Here is a 14624-nt window from a genome sequence, read left to right on the forward strand (position 1 = left end):
ACCTGAGCCGAAGGCAGACGCCCAACGACTGAGCCACCCAGGCGCCCTCTCTGTGGTCTTCTAAGTGACACCTTAGCACCAGGTCAGGGGAAGGAAAGAGGGAATCCAAAGGCCAAATGATCTCAGGCTTGCTTTGTCCCTCCTCCTCTCCTCCTAAACTTGAGGAAGACTTTGAGCTTTGGATTCCCAGATCCGTCAGTTAAAGTAGGTTGCCACTTAGGCAATAGACCTACAGTAATTGTCTTTATGTTCATTCACGGCTTTTCCTTGTCAAGTTGAAGTTGTTCAAGTGGACAGGTGCCTGGAAGGTAGGGAATGAAGCCAGTACCAGCCTGCACCAGACTGAAGGCAGCTGGCGAGGACGCATTTGCTCAGGGCACTGCAAACAACACTGAGCCCGAGCTGAGGCAGGAGGGTGGAGCAGATGGTGTATGAAAAAGAATTAGAAAGAAACAAGAGGTCTAAATAAATGATGAAAGTTTAATACATTAAAACCAGGTATTTATCACTTTTATATTGCATTTGCCATTTCTGAACAATACAAAGTGGAGGCAAATAGTGACACTTCATAAAAATGTTGATTCCCCATTCCCTTCCCTAAGACCCAGCCTCCCTCAAATATTCCCTCCCACTCCCTACAGAACTCTGTCCTGAATAAAACACTTAAATACATCATAAATAGTAAATTATGAAAAAAAAAATAGCAAGAATTGTTTCTTTCCTTCTTGTAAAAAAGAACATGGCAGCAAAGACAGGCAGCCAGAAACTGGCTGGGGGTGTCTAATATAGACAGTTACTTGGGGGACGGGCTAACCTACTATCAAGGTCGGGCAGGATGGAGACAGGACAGTATTCAATAATCTGCCTGAGATGCCTCCTTAGTCCCCAGACAGGAGAAGGAGGATCAGGTGGGGAACCGCAACTCTTGGGAGATGGGGTACAGGTGGATTACACAGCTCCCATTTCTGAGTTCTCTGCAGCAATGACCTCACCTAGGCAAGAATCTGCTGGCTCCCCGTGCGTCTAAGCGAATATTCTCTAGCCTCATAGATACAGACTGCCTGTTAAACGGACACAGGTGTCCCTTCTGCACCTCAGCTCCTCCTTCCAACGCTGTCGGAAAAGGTGGGAAGAGCAAGGAATAAACCTCCTTTTGAGAAGGATCCAAATTCATTTGATTAAGTCTTCATATTTAGAAAAACAAGCAGAATACATTTCCAATTGCAAAACAGTAATAATTGTGATGGCCTGGCAGTAAGCCGGGTCCTGCCTAGCAAGGGCTCTGATCTTCTGGTCCCATGACTGCTCTACTGTTCAACAAAAGGGGTAAAGATTACCCCATGTCCCACTCTCTCCATTCCTTCAGCCTTAAGAAATTCATCAAGAGAGGAGTTGTTAAAGAGGAGCTGCTTCTGGCAAAGCAGCTCCTTAGTTCCATTTCTCAAACACCAGGGGGCTCTTCTGAGGGAACCCCACAAACAGGCATCTCTCCCAACACTGATACAGTTTTGATCTGACACTGTCTGGCTTCAAATTGTGGGCTGTGTGCTAGTTTTTCTTTTCCTTTTTTTAAGGAAAAAAAAGGAAGGTGGGAGTTGGCTTAACACCCTGACTCCCCAAAACCTTTACAAAGATTACAAGGGTCTTCTTCCAGAGAAAGCATGAAGGCGGAGATAATGTGCCAGCCAGTCTGTCCTGAGGAAGTTAAGAGTCCAGCTCCCAGTGAAAGGTAGGTGAAGAGGAAGAAAACCACCAAGTCCAGCAACCCCACTTCCAGCAGGAAGAATGGGGGCTTGAAAACAATTCCATTGTGGAAACCAAGGCTGGTCAGTTGAAAACTCGTGCCCACTAACTCAGAAGTGGAGAAGATGCTGCTGTCCTCAACTGTCTGAGGCACCAATGCCCATTCGTCAGGAAGGGGAAGGAGAAGAGGTTCTTCAGAAAGGAAACCGAGAGCTCCCCTCGCCTCCATTACACTCCTTTTGTGATGACCACGAAGAAGAAAACTCAGCATTGCTGGGGCAAGGGCTGGCTTCTTGGGATCACTAAGCTGGTAGAATCTTGTTCCAGGTCTTCTGAGTTTTTTTGCTCACTGGAAAGGGAAAGAGAAAGGGTGTAAAGTTAAGGCTGTGGAGTATGAAATGAGGAGGCAGGAATGGAATTCAAGTTCATTTCAGCCTGACTGGCAGAGTTAGGTTTTCTTCTACTTCATCCTCTGCTTCCAAGTACAAGGTCCCCACAAAATTTAAAAAGGCAAGATTGAAAGGGCACCCAGTTCCTGTAACCTTGCAAATTAACTCCCTGTTCCACTCCATCAGTGATCCTCCTTATACCCTTCAAATAAAGCATTCACCTCCCCCACATCCCAGACACTCACATGGGTGAACTCTGACTCTGCAACTTCAGGCTTTTCCAAGAGGGTTGAACTAACAGGAGAAAAAAAAAATGGAGGCAGAGAGAAGAATTAGAAGATAAGGAAGAGAAAGGACGATCCTCTCACGTCAGATCTCGTACTGCTTATCCATATTTCACTTCAAGATCAACTTAGGATTCAGAAAGAAGAGGCTGGGGCGCCTGGGTGGCTCAGTCGTTAAGCGTCTGCCTTCAGCTCAGGTCATGATCCCAGGGTCCTGGGCCCCGCATCGGGCTCCCTGCTCCGCGGGAAGCCTGCTTCTCCCTTTCCCACTCCCCCTGCTGTGTTCCCTCTCTCGCTGTCTCTGTCAGAAGAGGCTAAGAAACTACCAGACTTAGAAGCATGTTGTTTTAATTAATAGTTAATTTAATTAACTAGCTTCTTGAGTACTACAAAAATATTTCCTAATCCCTCCCCTTCTGTCCTCAATTCCCAGGTGTGGTAGGCACTCAGTGATCACTGCTGCCTGATATTTGCACCATTGTGTAATTCTCTCCTCTTGAATGAGGTCTGGATTTAGTGACTCTCTTCCAGAGGACAGAATGTAGGCCAGGTGATGGAACATCAATTCTGAGATTAGGTTACAAAAAGACCCTACCTAGGGGCGCCTGGGTGGCTCAGACGGTTAAGCCTCTCTGCCTTCAGCTCAGGTCCCAGGGTCCTGGGATCAAGCCCCACATCGGGCACCCTGCTCAGCAGGAAGCCTGCTTCTCCCTCTCCTACTCCCCCTGCTTGTTTTCCCTCTCTCTGTCTCTATGTCAAATAAAATTAAAAAAAAAAAAAAAAAAAAGACCCTACCTAGCTTCTTCTTGGGCTCGAGCTCTCTCACTAACTGTTTGCTCTGAGGGAAGCTAGCTGCCACATGGGGAAAGCATGTGACAAGGAACTGAGGCAGGACCACTGGCCAACAGCCTGCAAGGAACCGAATCTTGCCAACAACCACATAAGTGAGCTTAGAAGTTGATCATCCCTCGGGTCGAGCCTCCAGATGAGACTACTTCCCTGACTAACAGCTTCACTGTAACCTCCTGAGAGACCCTGAGCCAGTGGCACCCAGCTAAGTCACTCCTAGATATTTAAGCTGCATAAAATCTGAGATAATAAATGTTTATAGTTTTTAGCTGCCACGCTGGGGGTAATTTGTTATACAATAATATAAATTTTTGTACCTGGAAGTGAAGTGCTACTGAAATTTTTAAAAAACTAAAAAGTGGAAGTGGCTTTGGAAGAGGGAAGTGGGCTTTAAGCAGCATTTTAGTGAAAGTTTAAAAGTGCCATGAATATACTGTAGAATTTAGACTTGAATGAGGGAGTTGCCAGTGTGGGCTCAAAGGCAAGTGAGAAAAATCTTACGGGAAACTGAAGGAAAGGGATCCCTGTAATGCAGTGGAACAAAGTTTTGCAACAATGTCATATGCAGTTACGTGAAAAGCAGAATATGTGTCTAATGAATTGGGTGATCTACCTAAGGAGAATTCTAAACAAAGTGCTAAAGGTGCCACCTGGTTCCTTCTTAATGCTTATAGTAAAATGAGAAGAAAAAAATTAAGGGAAGGACTATTAAATAAAAGGACGACTTGCCAGGATTGATGGTTTTGAAAATTCTGAGCCCCTCCAGCAGATAGCAAACAATGCTATAAAATTAAGAAACAGTTTGTGAGCAAGCATAAAACCTGGGCACTGCCAGGAAAATGTGGTCTAGAGACAAAGCCAAGTTATGACTGTAAAATATTTAAGACTTCAGAAAAATCAAAGTTGGTTCCTTACAGTACTGTTCAATCATACAAAAGACCATTCAAAAACATCACCCAGATCCTCTCAACTTAACATCTCTAAGAAGCACAGGGCTTAGGAAGAAGGTATCTGTGGTGTGGCTTTTGTCGAGGGCACTGAATTCCAGTGAGACTCACGGGAGGCCCACAAAATCTTTGAGGGCATTATAACAGCAGAAACATTCACAGCTTGGACTGACTGAAAGGGACAGACACAGTGCAAAATGAAGAAACCACTGGACCCCAAAATTGTACTGGCAGGAAGCAGGCTGAGTAAATTACTCAGCTGCAAACACATGCTAGCTTTCATGAAAAAGGAAGACTCAGAAAGCAAAACCACGAGTTCAAAGGGTGGAGTCGAGAGTCATGGAGAATTACCCCCAACTTATCCTCTGATCAAAGCAACTCCAACAGTTGCTGGATTTTGGACTAGCTCTGTGCCTCCCTCACTCTTCCTGCACAGGAGTGTTCAGTGGTTAGCTACTTACTGCCTCACCATTGTCTGCTGGGTGTGCAGCGAGAAAACAGCTATCTCTTTAGTTTCACAAGTCCAAAGACTGAGAGCAACCGTACTCATGGAACAATACCTGGGGAGCTCCTCCAAACCAAGACCTACTTGAGATGACAAAATTCTGGAATTTAAGCTGCTGCTCTAACGGGATGAGACTTTTGAAGACCGTGGGCGCAAATGAATGCATTTTGCACAGGGAGGGATAGGAATCACTGGGGGCCAGAAGATGGACTGTGATAGGTCACTTTTGAGGTGGCTCCCAGTGAGTTCTGCATCCTGGTATTCACACCTTTGTGGAATCCCTTCTTTGTGAGTGTGGGCTAGATTCAGTGACTAGAATGCAGTACTGGTGATAGTATGTCAATTCTGAGATTAGGTCACAAAAAGATTATGAATTCTGCATAGGTGCATGCACTCTCAATTGCTCACTCTGAGGGAAGCCAGTTGCGATGTTGTGAATTGTCCTAAGGAGAGGCTCATGTGGCAAAGAACCAAGGGAGGCCCCCAGCCAACTGCCAGCAAGGAACTAAGGCCCTCTGTCCAGCAACCCACAAGGAACTGAATCCTGCCAATAAGCATATACATGAGCTTAGAAGTGGAGCCTCTCAGCTGAATCTTCAGAAGAGATGGGAGGCCCAGGCCAACACCTCATGAAACACCTTGAGCCAGAGGACCCAGCTAGGCTGTACGCACATTCCTGACTCACAGAAACTATGATATGTGTTTGTTATTTTAATCCACTAAGTTTTGGGTTAATTTATTATGATGGAATAGATAATCAACACACCATGTAACAAAATTAAATCACAACCTTTAGAATGGGTCCTTTTAAAAGATTGTTCATTTTCTTCACTGCCCAGCAATCTTTCCAGGCTTACAAAGTAAGCTGAGAATTCTCACCTAACTCACCAAGAGATAAAGGGTTAGTTGGGGTGTATTTTGACTATCAAAATAGTCTGCACACCCCCTAAAGATGCAGAGATATTGACACACTTCTCCAAATCACTAAAGATGAGCTAAAGGAAAGTAAACCTGGAAAAATCTAGTGAAGAGCAAAAGACAAACAATGATCTCTTGAAAAAAAAAAATTATGGAGGTTCCCAAGGACCTGAAGAGAGAGAGATGAAAAGATTATATGAAGAAAGGGGCCAAGGAACCAACCTTGTAGTTTGCATTTGCAAAGTCTCTCCAACTACAGGTGAGAAATAGGGGTCAGGAATAGTCGAGACCTCACTGACTTTCTCCAAAGGTGGAGTCTGAGGTAAAACATCAGGACGACCGAAGTGGACGCCTGGAAAAAAGAAAAGGGAAAAAAATCAATAAATAAAAAAGAAGACAAAATGGGGTGGGGGAAATACAGGGGGGAAAAAATGTAGCAACTTGGCTTTTCCTGAATAGGAACAGGGAGTAGAGGTCCTAGGCAGATAAGACAGGGCTCAGAAGGAAGGGAGGGAGTGCCCAATCACATGGGAACCCCAGCCCTGGCGCTGACCTGGCTCCACTTCCGCCTTGGTTGTCACTTGTGCCTTGTGCTCCCCAGAGACCGATGTCTGGTAAGTAATGCAGGAGTTGCCGCTGGGGCCTGCTCGCCGAGAGAAAGATGAGCCAGACCGAAACTTTTTGGAAGGAGAGGGCTTCACTTCAAAAGGGAAAGAGAAAGCCTACTTAGCACCCACCTGAGAAACCATCACCAAGACATAGATACAAATTGCTAGCATCCCCAACACAAACCCAAAGGTGCTCTGCAAAGCGGGAAGAAGGACTAATGTCAACAAAGACAGGCTCTACGAACTACTCTTTCAGAGGAGAGGGTGTGCATCTCGGTTCACCTCACTTTGGAAAGCAGAGAACCAAGACGAAAGCAGACACATACATATCTTGCCCCCGCTACACACAACCTCCATGGCTTTGCTTCCACCGGATGAGATGTCCTCCATTCCGTCACTCCCTTGTTCTTTAATAGCATCCTCCAGTTCAAGCAGACGAAGAGGACCCTTTCACTCTGCATCCTTGTAGCACTTATGCACACAGCACCGTGATACTTTACACTTGCTTATATGTCACGCTGAAAAGACTTTGAGGGGATTTCCTCACGTTTCTTAAGACTGTCTGGCATGCCTAAGTCCCCTCTGCCGCACCGATGGGGCGACGGAGGCCTATGATGAGGCGGCGGGAAGGAGGAGCTGGAAATTTGCCAATGGCAGCACCACTGAAAGGCTGGGAAAGAAGAATACTGGCACCTTCCAGCCAAGAAAGTTGAGGGAAGAGAGTAAGAACGACTGCTAAGCAGAAATCAGTATATGCTTCTCCAACCCTTTGATCCTAGTCTGAGAGTCCTTGGCACTGGGGATATGAAGAGAAAACAAAACACTGGTAACATCTTCACCTATCTCTGTCTGTAGGTCTGCCTCTATCTCAGCCTATGCCATAGGATCCTACTCCCACAATGACACTTTCCTCCCCCCTCCCCCAATCCCACCAATTTCCCAGAAATGCCCCTCACCTCAATGACACACGAAGGGAGAGCCAGGGGAAAAGCAGCAACTCGGAAACCACTGGGACAGACAGAGTGACTGACATAAAGACGGGCAGCAGCTCTCACGGGATGTGGGTAGAGCAGAAGAGGCTTTGGCAGTTCCCTGACAGAGGTGTCTTGCCCACCCATCTCCTGGAGTAAGGGAGTCATTGGGGGGTCATCTGGTAGAAGCCACTTACGGGGTATCTTCTTGAACACCGTGCTGCACATGAAGCGCTGGAACCGTTCAGCATAGAAGCCTGGGCGATGCACCGATACGGTGTCCTGCAGAGCAGAAGACATGGCTGCAGAGTTAAAGAGGGGGAGGCCCAGCAAGAGGATCGCTATTTAGTCCAAGGGCCATTTTCCTCTAGGCTGAGACCCTAGCAGAAGGGTAGAACCCACAAATGAAATAAGAAAGAAAGAAGAAACTGAGGGGGCAAATCAGAACTAAAGGAGGCGGGAGGAGGGCCTCTAGCAAACTGCTACTCACCCCATCATGTACCAGGGCTTTCCAAGAGTGCTCCAACTTCTTAACAAACCTGCCAAGAAAAATGTGTGTCACATAGTCACAGAATTTTTAAATGAATGACAGTTTTCTCTTTTATGAAGTTAAAGAAGCTGGGAAAGCACTCCCTCTATTACACTGGCTTTCCAAAGAACAGACACAGTAGTGCTCGTTCAGGACGGAGATCAAAGCTGTCTCTAGGGAAGTTAATTACCTCCCCCATGGAAAAAGGGAACTTAGTATGTCCCTGGCAAGTCAGGGACAAGAACATTTATTGCAAAAGGAGAAATGAAGGGATATATGCACATGCCTGAAGAGGGGAGTTAAAACTGGATGATAATACTCTGAAACAGTCAACCAAGGATTGTCCAGTCATTAGTAGCTGAAACCTGTTTTTAGGGGTAAAACTGGGATGTAACATTTCCAGATCCTCCCTATCACTTCACTGCCTCAGTTCCATAGGTTAATAGCATAGGACACAGTGATCCTCTTGTTTTTCCTCCAAGGAAAAGAGGAACATGTTTCCAGCTGTATCCCAACGTGGAGTATGACTCATCTCCCAGGTTTTTCACAAAGAGCCAGACAGATGGTGTATTCTACCCTGGTGCTTCTGAGGACTGACTCAGCTCTCCACAGAGGTATACGTTATGGTTGGGAAGGTGGCAGGGTAATGAAGTCAAGGAGACAGGCAAAATCAAGGAAATAAACCACCATCTGAAACCTGATGAGGTAAGCAGCTAGAATGCAACTCTGTTCCTGTTTCAGGAAGAGTGACAAACCCATCTAAAGGAGAAATGTGAATGGTTATCCGCAACCACTCTGCCCCCTCATTTGGGATCCATATGCTCCTCACCTGTAAGACTGGAGAATGTCAATGATCCCAATATAAAGCAGCAGCCTTTCCCCTTTACTATTGCGGGCAGGGATGCCACCCATACTGTTCCGGAAGACAAGAAGAAAACAGTAAGAAAATCTCTGGCCTAGCACAAGGGTTTCTCCTAACCTCGAGCCAGATCAGGACAGGGAACTGAGACCTAACCATAACTGTCCCATCTTCCATAAACTGGGGAAGAGTGAAAACCTTCCTCCAACTCCAAGAGCCGCTCTGGAGTATGTATTATAACCTCTTTCTCTCCAAGTCTCACTCGCCTGCCTCTCCGACCCCAATTCCACCAAAGAATCTAAAGTCACCCCTACTCAGCTACACTGGAAAAGCTCAGATAACTCTGAACTTGCTCAGTACTTTCATATTCTAATTCACACCCACTAGGACACTCTTCTTGAGAGTCACAGTAAAGGCAACCTTAAAAATGAAACCACTTACAAGACATTTATGATGCTTCAGTAAATACACTTCCTTGATAGATCCGTGATGGTAAGAAAGACTCCTTCCATAAAGCTGCCTATAGTAAATTACTTTTGGTGAAGTTCTAATAGAATATGCAGACATGTGTCTCGGACTCTGAGTATATTCTTTTTGAAAGGTGTTTTAATTTTAAATAGTTCTCCTTCCCAGATGTACTAGAGATCCCCAATTTAAGCCCTCTTCCTTTCCTTTTACATTCTTAAGCAGGCTTGTTCTATAGTTTCATAAGTGTTAATACTGTCAACTTAACTGCTGAATTGGGGCTACTCTGATGCCAGGAGCTGCATCCTTTCCTCAAGAAAAAAAAAAAATGCCGTGTCTACGCTCTCCTTCCTGGTGCCCCTGAGCCCACTCACTGGTCATCAGTCTCCATGGTGCCACCTCGCCGAGCCTCGCCCTGGATAGATTCCATAGCTGTGGAATAAAGAGCCTTTTGGGGGGCTGGTCTGCGAGTGTCAGCTGAGGATTGTGCTTCACTGCCTAAGGGCTCTCGTTGAGCATGATCTATGTTATGGATCGACATCAAGAGGCTATAGTCCATTATCTTGAAGCTCTGCAGCACCTAATGAAAGGAAAAAAACAAACCATGTTCTGAGCCTTGGGAGGTATGAGGATTTTTTTCAGGATCTCACAGCTTTCCTAATTATTCTTTCTTTAAGATTTTATTTATTTATTTGACAGAGAGAGACACAGTGAGGGAGCACAAGCAGGGGGAGTGGGAGAGGGAGAAGCAGGCTTCCCGCTGAGCAGGGAGCCCGATGCGGGGCTCAATCCCAGGACCCTGGGATCATGACCTGAGCCGAAGGCGGAAGCCTAACGACTGAGCCACCCAGGTGCCCCCTATTTTTATTTTTAATTTTTTTTAAAGATTTTATTTATTTGAGAGAGAGAGCATGGGAGGGGGGAGGATCAGAGGGAGAAGCAGAATCCCCGCTGAGCACGGAGCCTAATGCAGGGCTCAATCCTGGGACTCTGGGATCATGGCCTGAACTGAAGGCAGACGCTTAACCGACTGAGCCACCCAGGCGCCCTCATTTTTTTTATGACTTTATTTTTTTAAAGATTTGAGAGGGAGACAGAGAGAGAGGGGCACATAGGGAGGGGGAAGCGCAGAGGGAGAGAAAAACTTCAGCAGACTCCACGCTCAAGGTGGAGCTGATGCAGGGCTCATTCTCACGACCTTGAGATCACAACCTGAGAAAACCAAGAGTCGGATGCTCAACTGACTGCACCACCCAGGGGCCCCTAAAGGTTTTATTTTCAAGTAATCTCTAGGGGCGCCTGGGTGGCTCAGTCACTTAAACGTCTGCCTTTGGCTCAGGTCATGATCCCAGGGTCCTGGGATCGAGCCCCACGTCCAGCTCCTTGCTCAACAGGGAGCCTGCTTCTCCCTCTCCTTCCTACTTGAGCTCTCTCACTATCTCTGTATCTCTCTTAAAATAAATACATAAAATCTTTTTTTTAAAGATTTTATTTATTCATGAGAGAGAGAGAGAGAGAGAGAGAGAGAAGCAGAGGGAGAAGCAGGCTCCCAAGGAGCAGGGAGCCCGATGCGGGACTCGATCCCAGGACCCCGGGATCATGACCTGAGCCGAAGGCAGACACTGAACCATCTGAGCCACCCAGGCACCCCAATACATAAAATCTTAAAAAATATATATATTTTTTTAAATTTCAAATAATCTGTATATCCAACGTGGGGCTTGAACTCACAACCACAAGATCAAGAGTTGCACATTCCCCCAACTGAGCTACCCAGGTGCCCCAAGATTCAATTATTCTTGACCTCCAGGGTTAACTATAGGCTTATCCTTTGCTTCTCCTACTCCCTGGAGAAAAATGTATTAATCTCCTCATTATTTCTATCCACTCAGCTTTCTTCTATTTGAGTAAATATATATTAGGCCACTGACTAGCCCACAACACCCTCTGTTTGTTCTTTCCTTCTATCTATTTGTGAAAAGAGCATTACGTTCTCAATGGAACGTGGAATACGTATTTGTGCTGTAAAGAATCCACAAGGAAGGTGTGGTAAAAGTACATTTCATGATGGAGTATATCTGTTGCAGGACTTTATATAACCAGCTTTGATTCGGTTCAGTATTTACTGAAGCCCTACCACCTGTAGGCGTTGTGCCTGTTTATGGGGATACAAAGATACTCCAGAGTTTCTGTTCTCAACAATATTATCATTTAGGAAAGAAAATAAATGTAAAAATAAATCCAATACAGCCTAATACATGCAACAACAGAAGTGCTTACATGATTGATAGTATGGAGGAGGTCAGGAAGTGATACGTAAATAAGTTTATGAAGAATAAATTAGAAAGTAAGTCCAAACAAATAAAGGAAGGAATACTCCAACGCCTGGAAGCATGAAACAAACAGCACATTATGTGCAGGGAGGTATAATTTCATACTGCTAAAACAGAAAATGCAAAGGACAGGTGTGGCAGATTACAGAGACTGATAGAAGCAAAAATAATGACAGGCTTGATATATCATATTAAGGACCCCAGATTTTTTTTTTTTTTGAAGATTTTATTTGACACAGAGAGACAGAGAGAGTGCACGCACGCGCATGCATGCATTCCCCGCTGAGCAGAGAGCTCATTGTGGGGCTTGATCCCAGGACTCTGGGATCATGACCTAAGCCAAAGGCAGATGCTTAACCAACTGAACCACCCAGGCGCACCAAGAAGCCTGGATTATATCCTATAGTTCTCAACCCTCTTTCCATCCCAGAACAGAGTGCAAAAGGGTATACTCTCACCAGTTCCAGTAGCCCACTTTGGTGATGCAGCTCAACCAAAGGTGTTTTGCTAGGTTGGTGGAGAAAGGGATGAAGAAAGCACAGGAGTGATTCTTATGTATACTTTCTTTCTTTCTTTCTTTTTTTTTAAAGATTTTATTTATTTGACAGAGAGAGACACAGCGAGAGAGGGAACACAGCAGGGGGAGCAGGAGAGGGAGAAGCAGGCTTCCCGCTGAGCAGGGAGTCCAATGAGGGGCTTGATCCCAGGACTCTGGGATCATGACCTGAGCCGAAGGCAGACGCTTAACAACTGAGCCACCCAGGCGCCCCTTATGTATAGTTTCTTAAAACAACTCTTTATTCTACTGTGTCCAGTCCTTTCAACCAAAGGAGCCAAACTAAAATAAGCATTACCCTACAAGTAGATGCAGAGTAAGCAAAGGACAAGGATGGACAACGTTATGGAGTAGAGGAAGATGATCCTACAATAGCAGTTGAGAAAAAAAACAATCAGAGATGCAAAAAAATCAGTAGGAAAAGGTGTCACAAAATCCAAAAGAAGGTACGTTAAGAAAATGGAAATAAACTTTCAAGCAGCAGAAAATGCAAGTAAGGACTGAGAAATATTCTCTACTTGGCATCCCAGGTGGGCACTAGGGAGGGTAGTTCAACTGAAGGGGTGAGAGCAAAAGCCATGACAGTGAGTTGAGGCAGGAATAGAACATAAATGAAAAGGAAAAATGGAAGCATTATTACATGGAGACAATGGAAGTAAAAAACAAACAAACAAACAAAAAAAAAACTCCAGGGGCACCATGGTGGCTCAGTTGGTTAAGTGTTTGCCTTTGGCTCAGGTCATGATCCCAGGGTCCTGGGATCGAGGCCCGCACTGGGCTCCTTGCTCCGCGGGGAGCCTGCTTCTCCCTCTCCCTCTGCCTGCAGCTCCCCCTGCTAGTGCTCTGTCAAATAAATAAAATCTTAAAAAAAAAATAAAATAAAAAATCCTCCTAACCTTAAGATGGAAGAGATAAAAGTTGGCTTGCATGCAGAAAGAAAACAGTTGGTAGAGGCTGAAGCCAGGGGAGGGAAAGGAAGCAAGATGTGAAACAGAACCCTAAAGAAACAGTCCTGAGAAGTGACTGACCTGGAATAAGCCACCAAATTGGGCAGAAAGAAGATTAAAGATGGGTAAGTATAGACATGTTTATAAACTGGGGCTGGGAGCAGGACAAGGGGGTGGTATGGAATAGAAGAGTGAGGTAATCTGTTGAGAAACAAGGCTGGGGTATTAAGAGTTAGAAAATGGTTTGGAGAGAGTGCCAATCGTGTGACACCTGTGCTGAGAGGAACAGGAAGTGGAATGGTGAACAATACTGAGGCTGGATAGTGTCAACATGTAGAGATGTTGGTAGAATAGACATAGGTGTGTGATTTCCTTCAGCAGCACTCAGCTTCCAAGATATAAATTTGAATCTGGCAGGCAGGACCAAGATCTGAGGAATGATGGTGCTGGTATGAAAATAAGGAAACTGTAGGATTATGAGGCCTAGGAGAGGTAAAGAAAATGAAGCCAGGTGGGGGAGGATAAACAGAATGTAAAAATATAAAGACTCAGCAATAACCTAATGTAAAAGTTATTTTAAATAAAGTCTGGGACATACAGAGCTAAGGAACTGAGTCCCATCCCATACAGATTTGAACCCTAAGAACAAAAAGCTGTTTTAGTGGCTGAGATTTTTGGTATCTGAGAGGGAAGGAAATATGATAAACTCACCAAACAGTCACGCTGTAGGGTCTTACATAGAGCGTTGTACATGTCAGCATCCAAAAAAAGACCATCTGGAATGTCTTGTAAGAAGTCCAGGTCTTTAAAGGTGGGGAGAGGCTTCTCTCGCTCTTTTTGGGAAGCCCGCCGTTTGTAGGTAGAACCCTTGAGGTCATATTTGATGTGCATCTTGACCGACCGTGGTAAGAGATTGTTCATCACCACAATTCGAATGTTCTTACCACCTGCCTGCACACAGTACAGCCCATAGAATTTAGGCAGCAAAGTTCGAGGATTCTGGTTGAGGTTCTGAGGGGACAAAAGTAAAAAGAAGCAGGAGAGCAAGTCAGCTGATTTTCAGTGAAACTCAAGGGTAAAAGTTGCCACCCACCTTCTTTGTCTGCTATATGGGATTCAGGTACAATCTATCTGCCCATAAGCCCACATCATATTTGTTTACAATTGCCCAATACATCTATCTTCAGGAATCGGATCACACCAAGCTGAGCCACAGACCCTCCAATACAGTAATCAGTCAGGATACTCAATATATGATGGGTATATTCTTTTAGAGAGATTTAAGAAAAGATCGTGTTGAAAAAGTCTTAACTCTAAGCCCTTAGTACAGTATATTCTTGTGGGTGTGATGCAAAGCAAAACTAACTTCTCCAGAAGCTCCAAGAGCTGTCAGTCAGAGTAAGATGGAGTAGAGTACTATCAAGAGAAGTAACCAACCTCATTTCCTAGTATAGGATGACTAAGAACAGAAAACAAAATTATCACTGAATTTCAACTTTGGGTAGGATAGTCTAAGTCAAATAACACTTAAAATAGGACAGATAGGGGGGTGCCTGGGTGGCTCAGTTGTTAAGTGTCTGCCTTCAGCTCAGGTCATGACCCAGGGTCCTGGGATCGAACCCCACATCGGGCTCCCTGCTCAGCGGGAAGCCTGCTTCTTCTTCTCCCACTCCCCCTGCTTATGTTCCCTCTCTCGCTATGTCTCTGTCAAATAAATAAAT

General features: G+C 45.2%; 1 protein-coding gene across 6 annotated transcripts in view; it reads right to left on the bottom strand.

Annotated features, from left to right (window-relative positions):
* Positions 1–460: 460 nt before the first annotated feature.
* The window catches only part of PIP5K1A (phosphatidylinositol-4-phosphate 5-kinase type 1 alpha), a 37907-nt gene continuing 23743 nt past the window's right edge, over positions 461–14624 (bottom strand). For all 6 annotated transcript variants that reach the window (XM_073888452.1, XM_025858341.2, XM_025858339.2 and 3 more), the window contains 9 exons: positions 13615–13914; positions 9442–9647; positions 8573–8656; positions 7705–7753; positions 7412–7496; positions 6189–6335; positions 5858–5987; positions 2378–2426; positions 461–2092 (listed from right to left, as the gene is read on the bottom strand). In XM_073888452.1, coding sequence (XP_073744553.1) covers positions 2090–2092; positions 2378–2426; positions 5858–5987; positions 6189–6335; positions 7412–7496; positions 7705–7753; positions 8573–8656; positions 9442–9647; positions 13615–13914 — 1053 coding nt within the window. In that variant the 3' untranslated portion in view covers positions 461–2089. The remainder of the gene's footprint in view (positions 2093–2377; positions 2427–5857; positions 5988–6188; positions 6336–7411; positions 7497–7704; positions 7754–8572; positions 8657–9441; positions 9648–13614; positions 13915–14624) is intronic.

This window comes from Callorhinus ursinus, unplaced genomic scaffold (genome assembly GCF_003265705.2).
Source record: "Callorhinus ursinus isolate GAN/ISIS: 27379988/994484 unplaced genomic scaffold, GSC_fseal_2.0 scaffold90, whole genome shotgun sequence".
Lineage (NCBI taxonomy): Eukaryota > Metazoa > Chordata > Mammalia > Carnivora > Otariidae > Callorhinus > Callorhinus ursinus.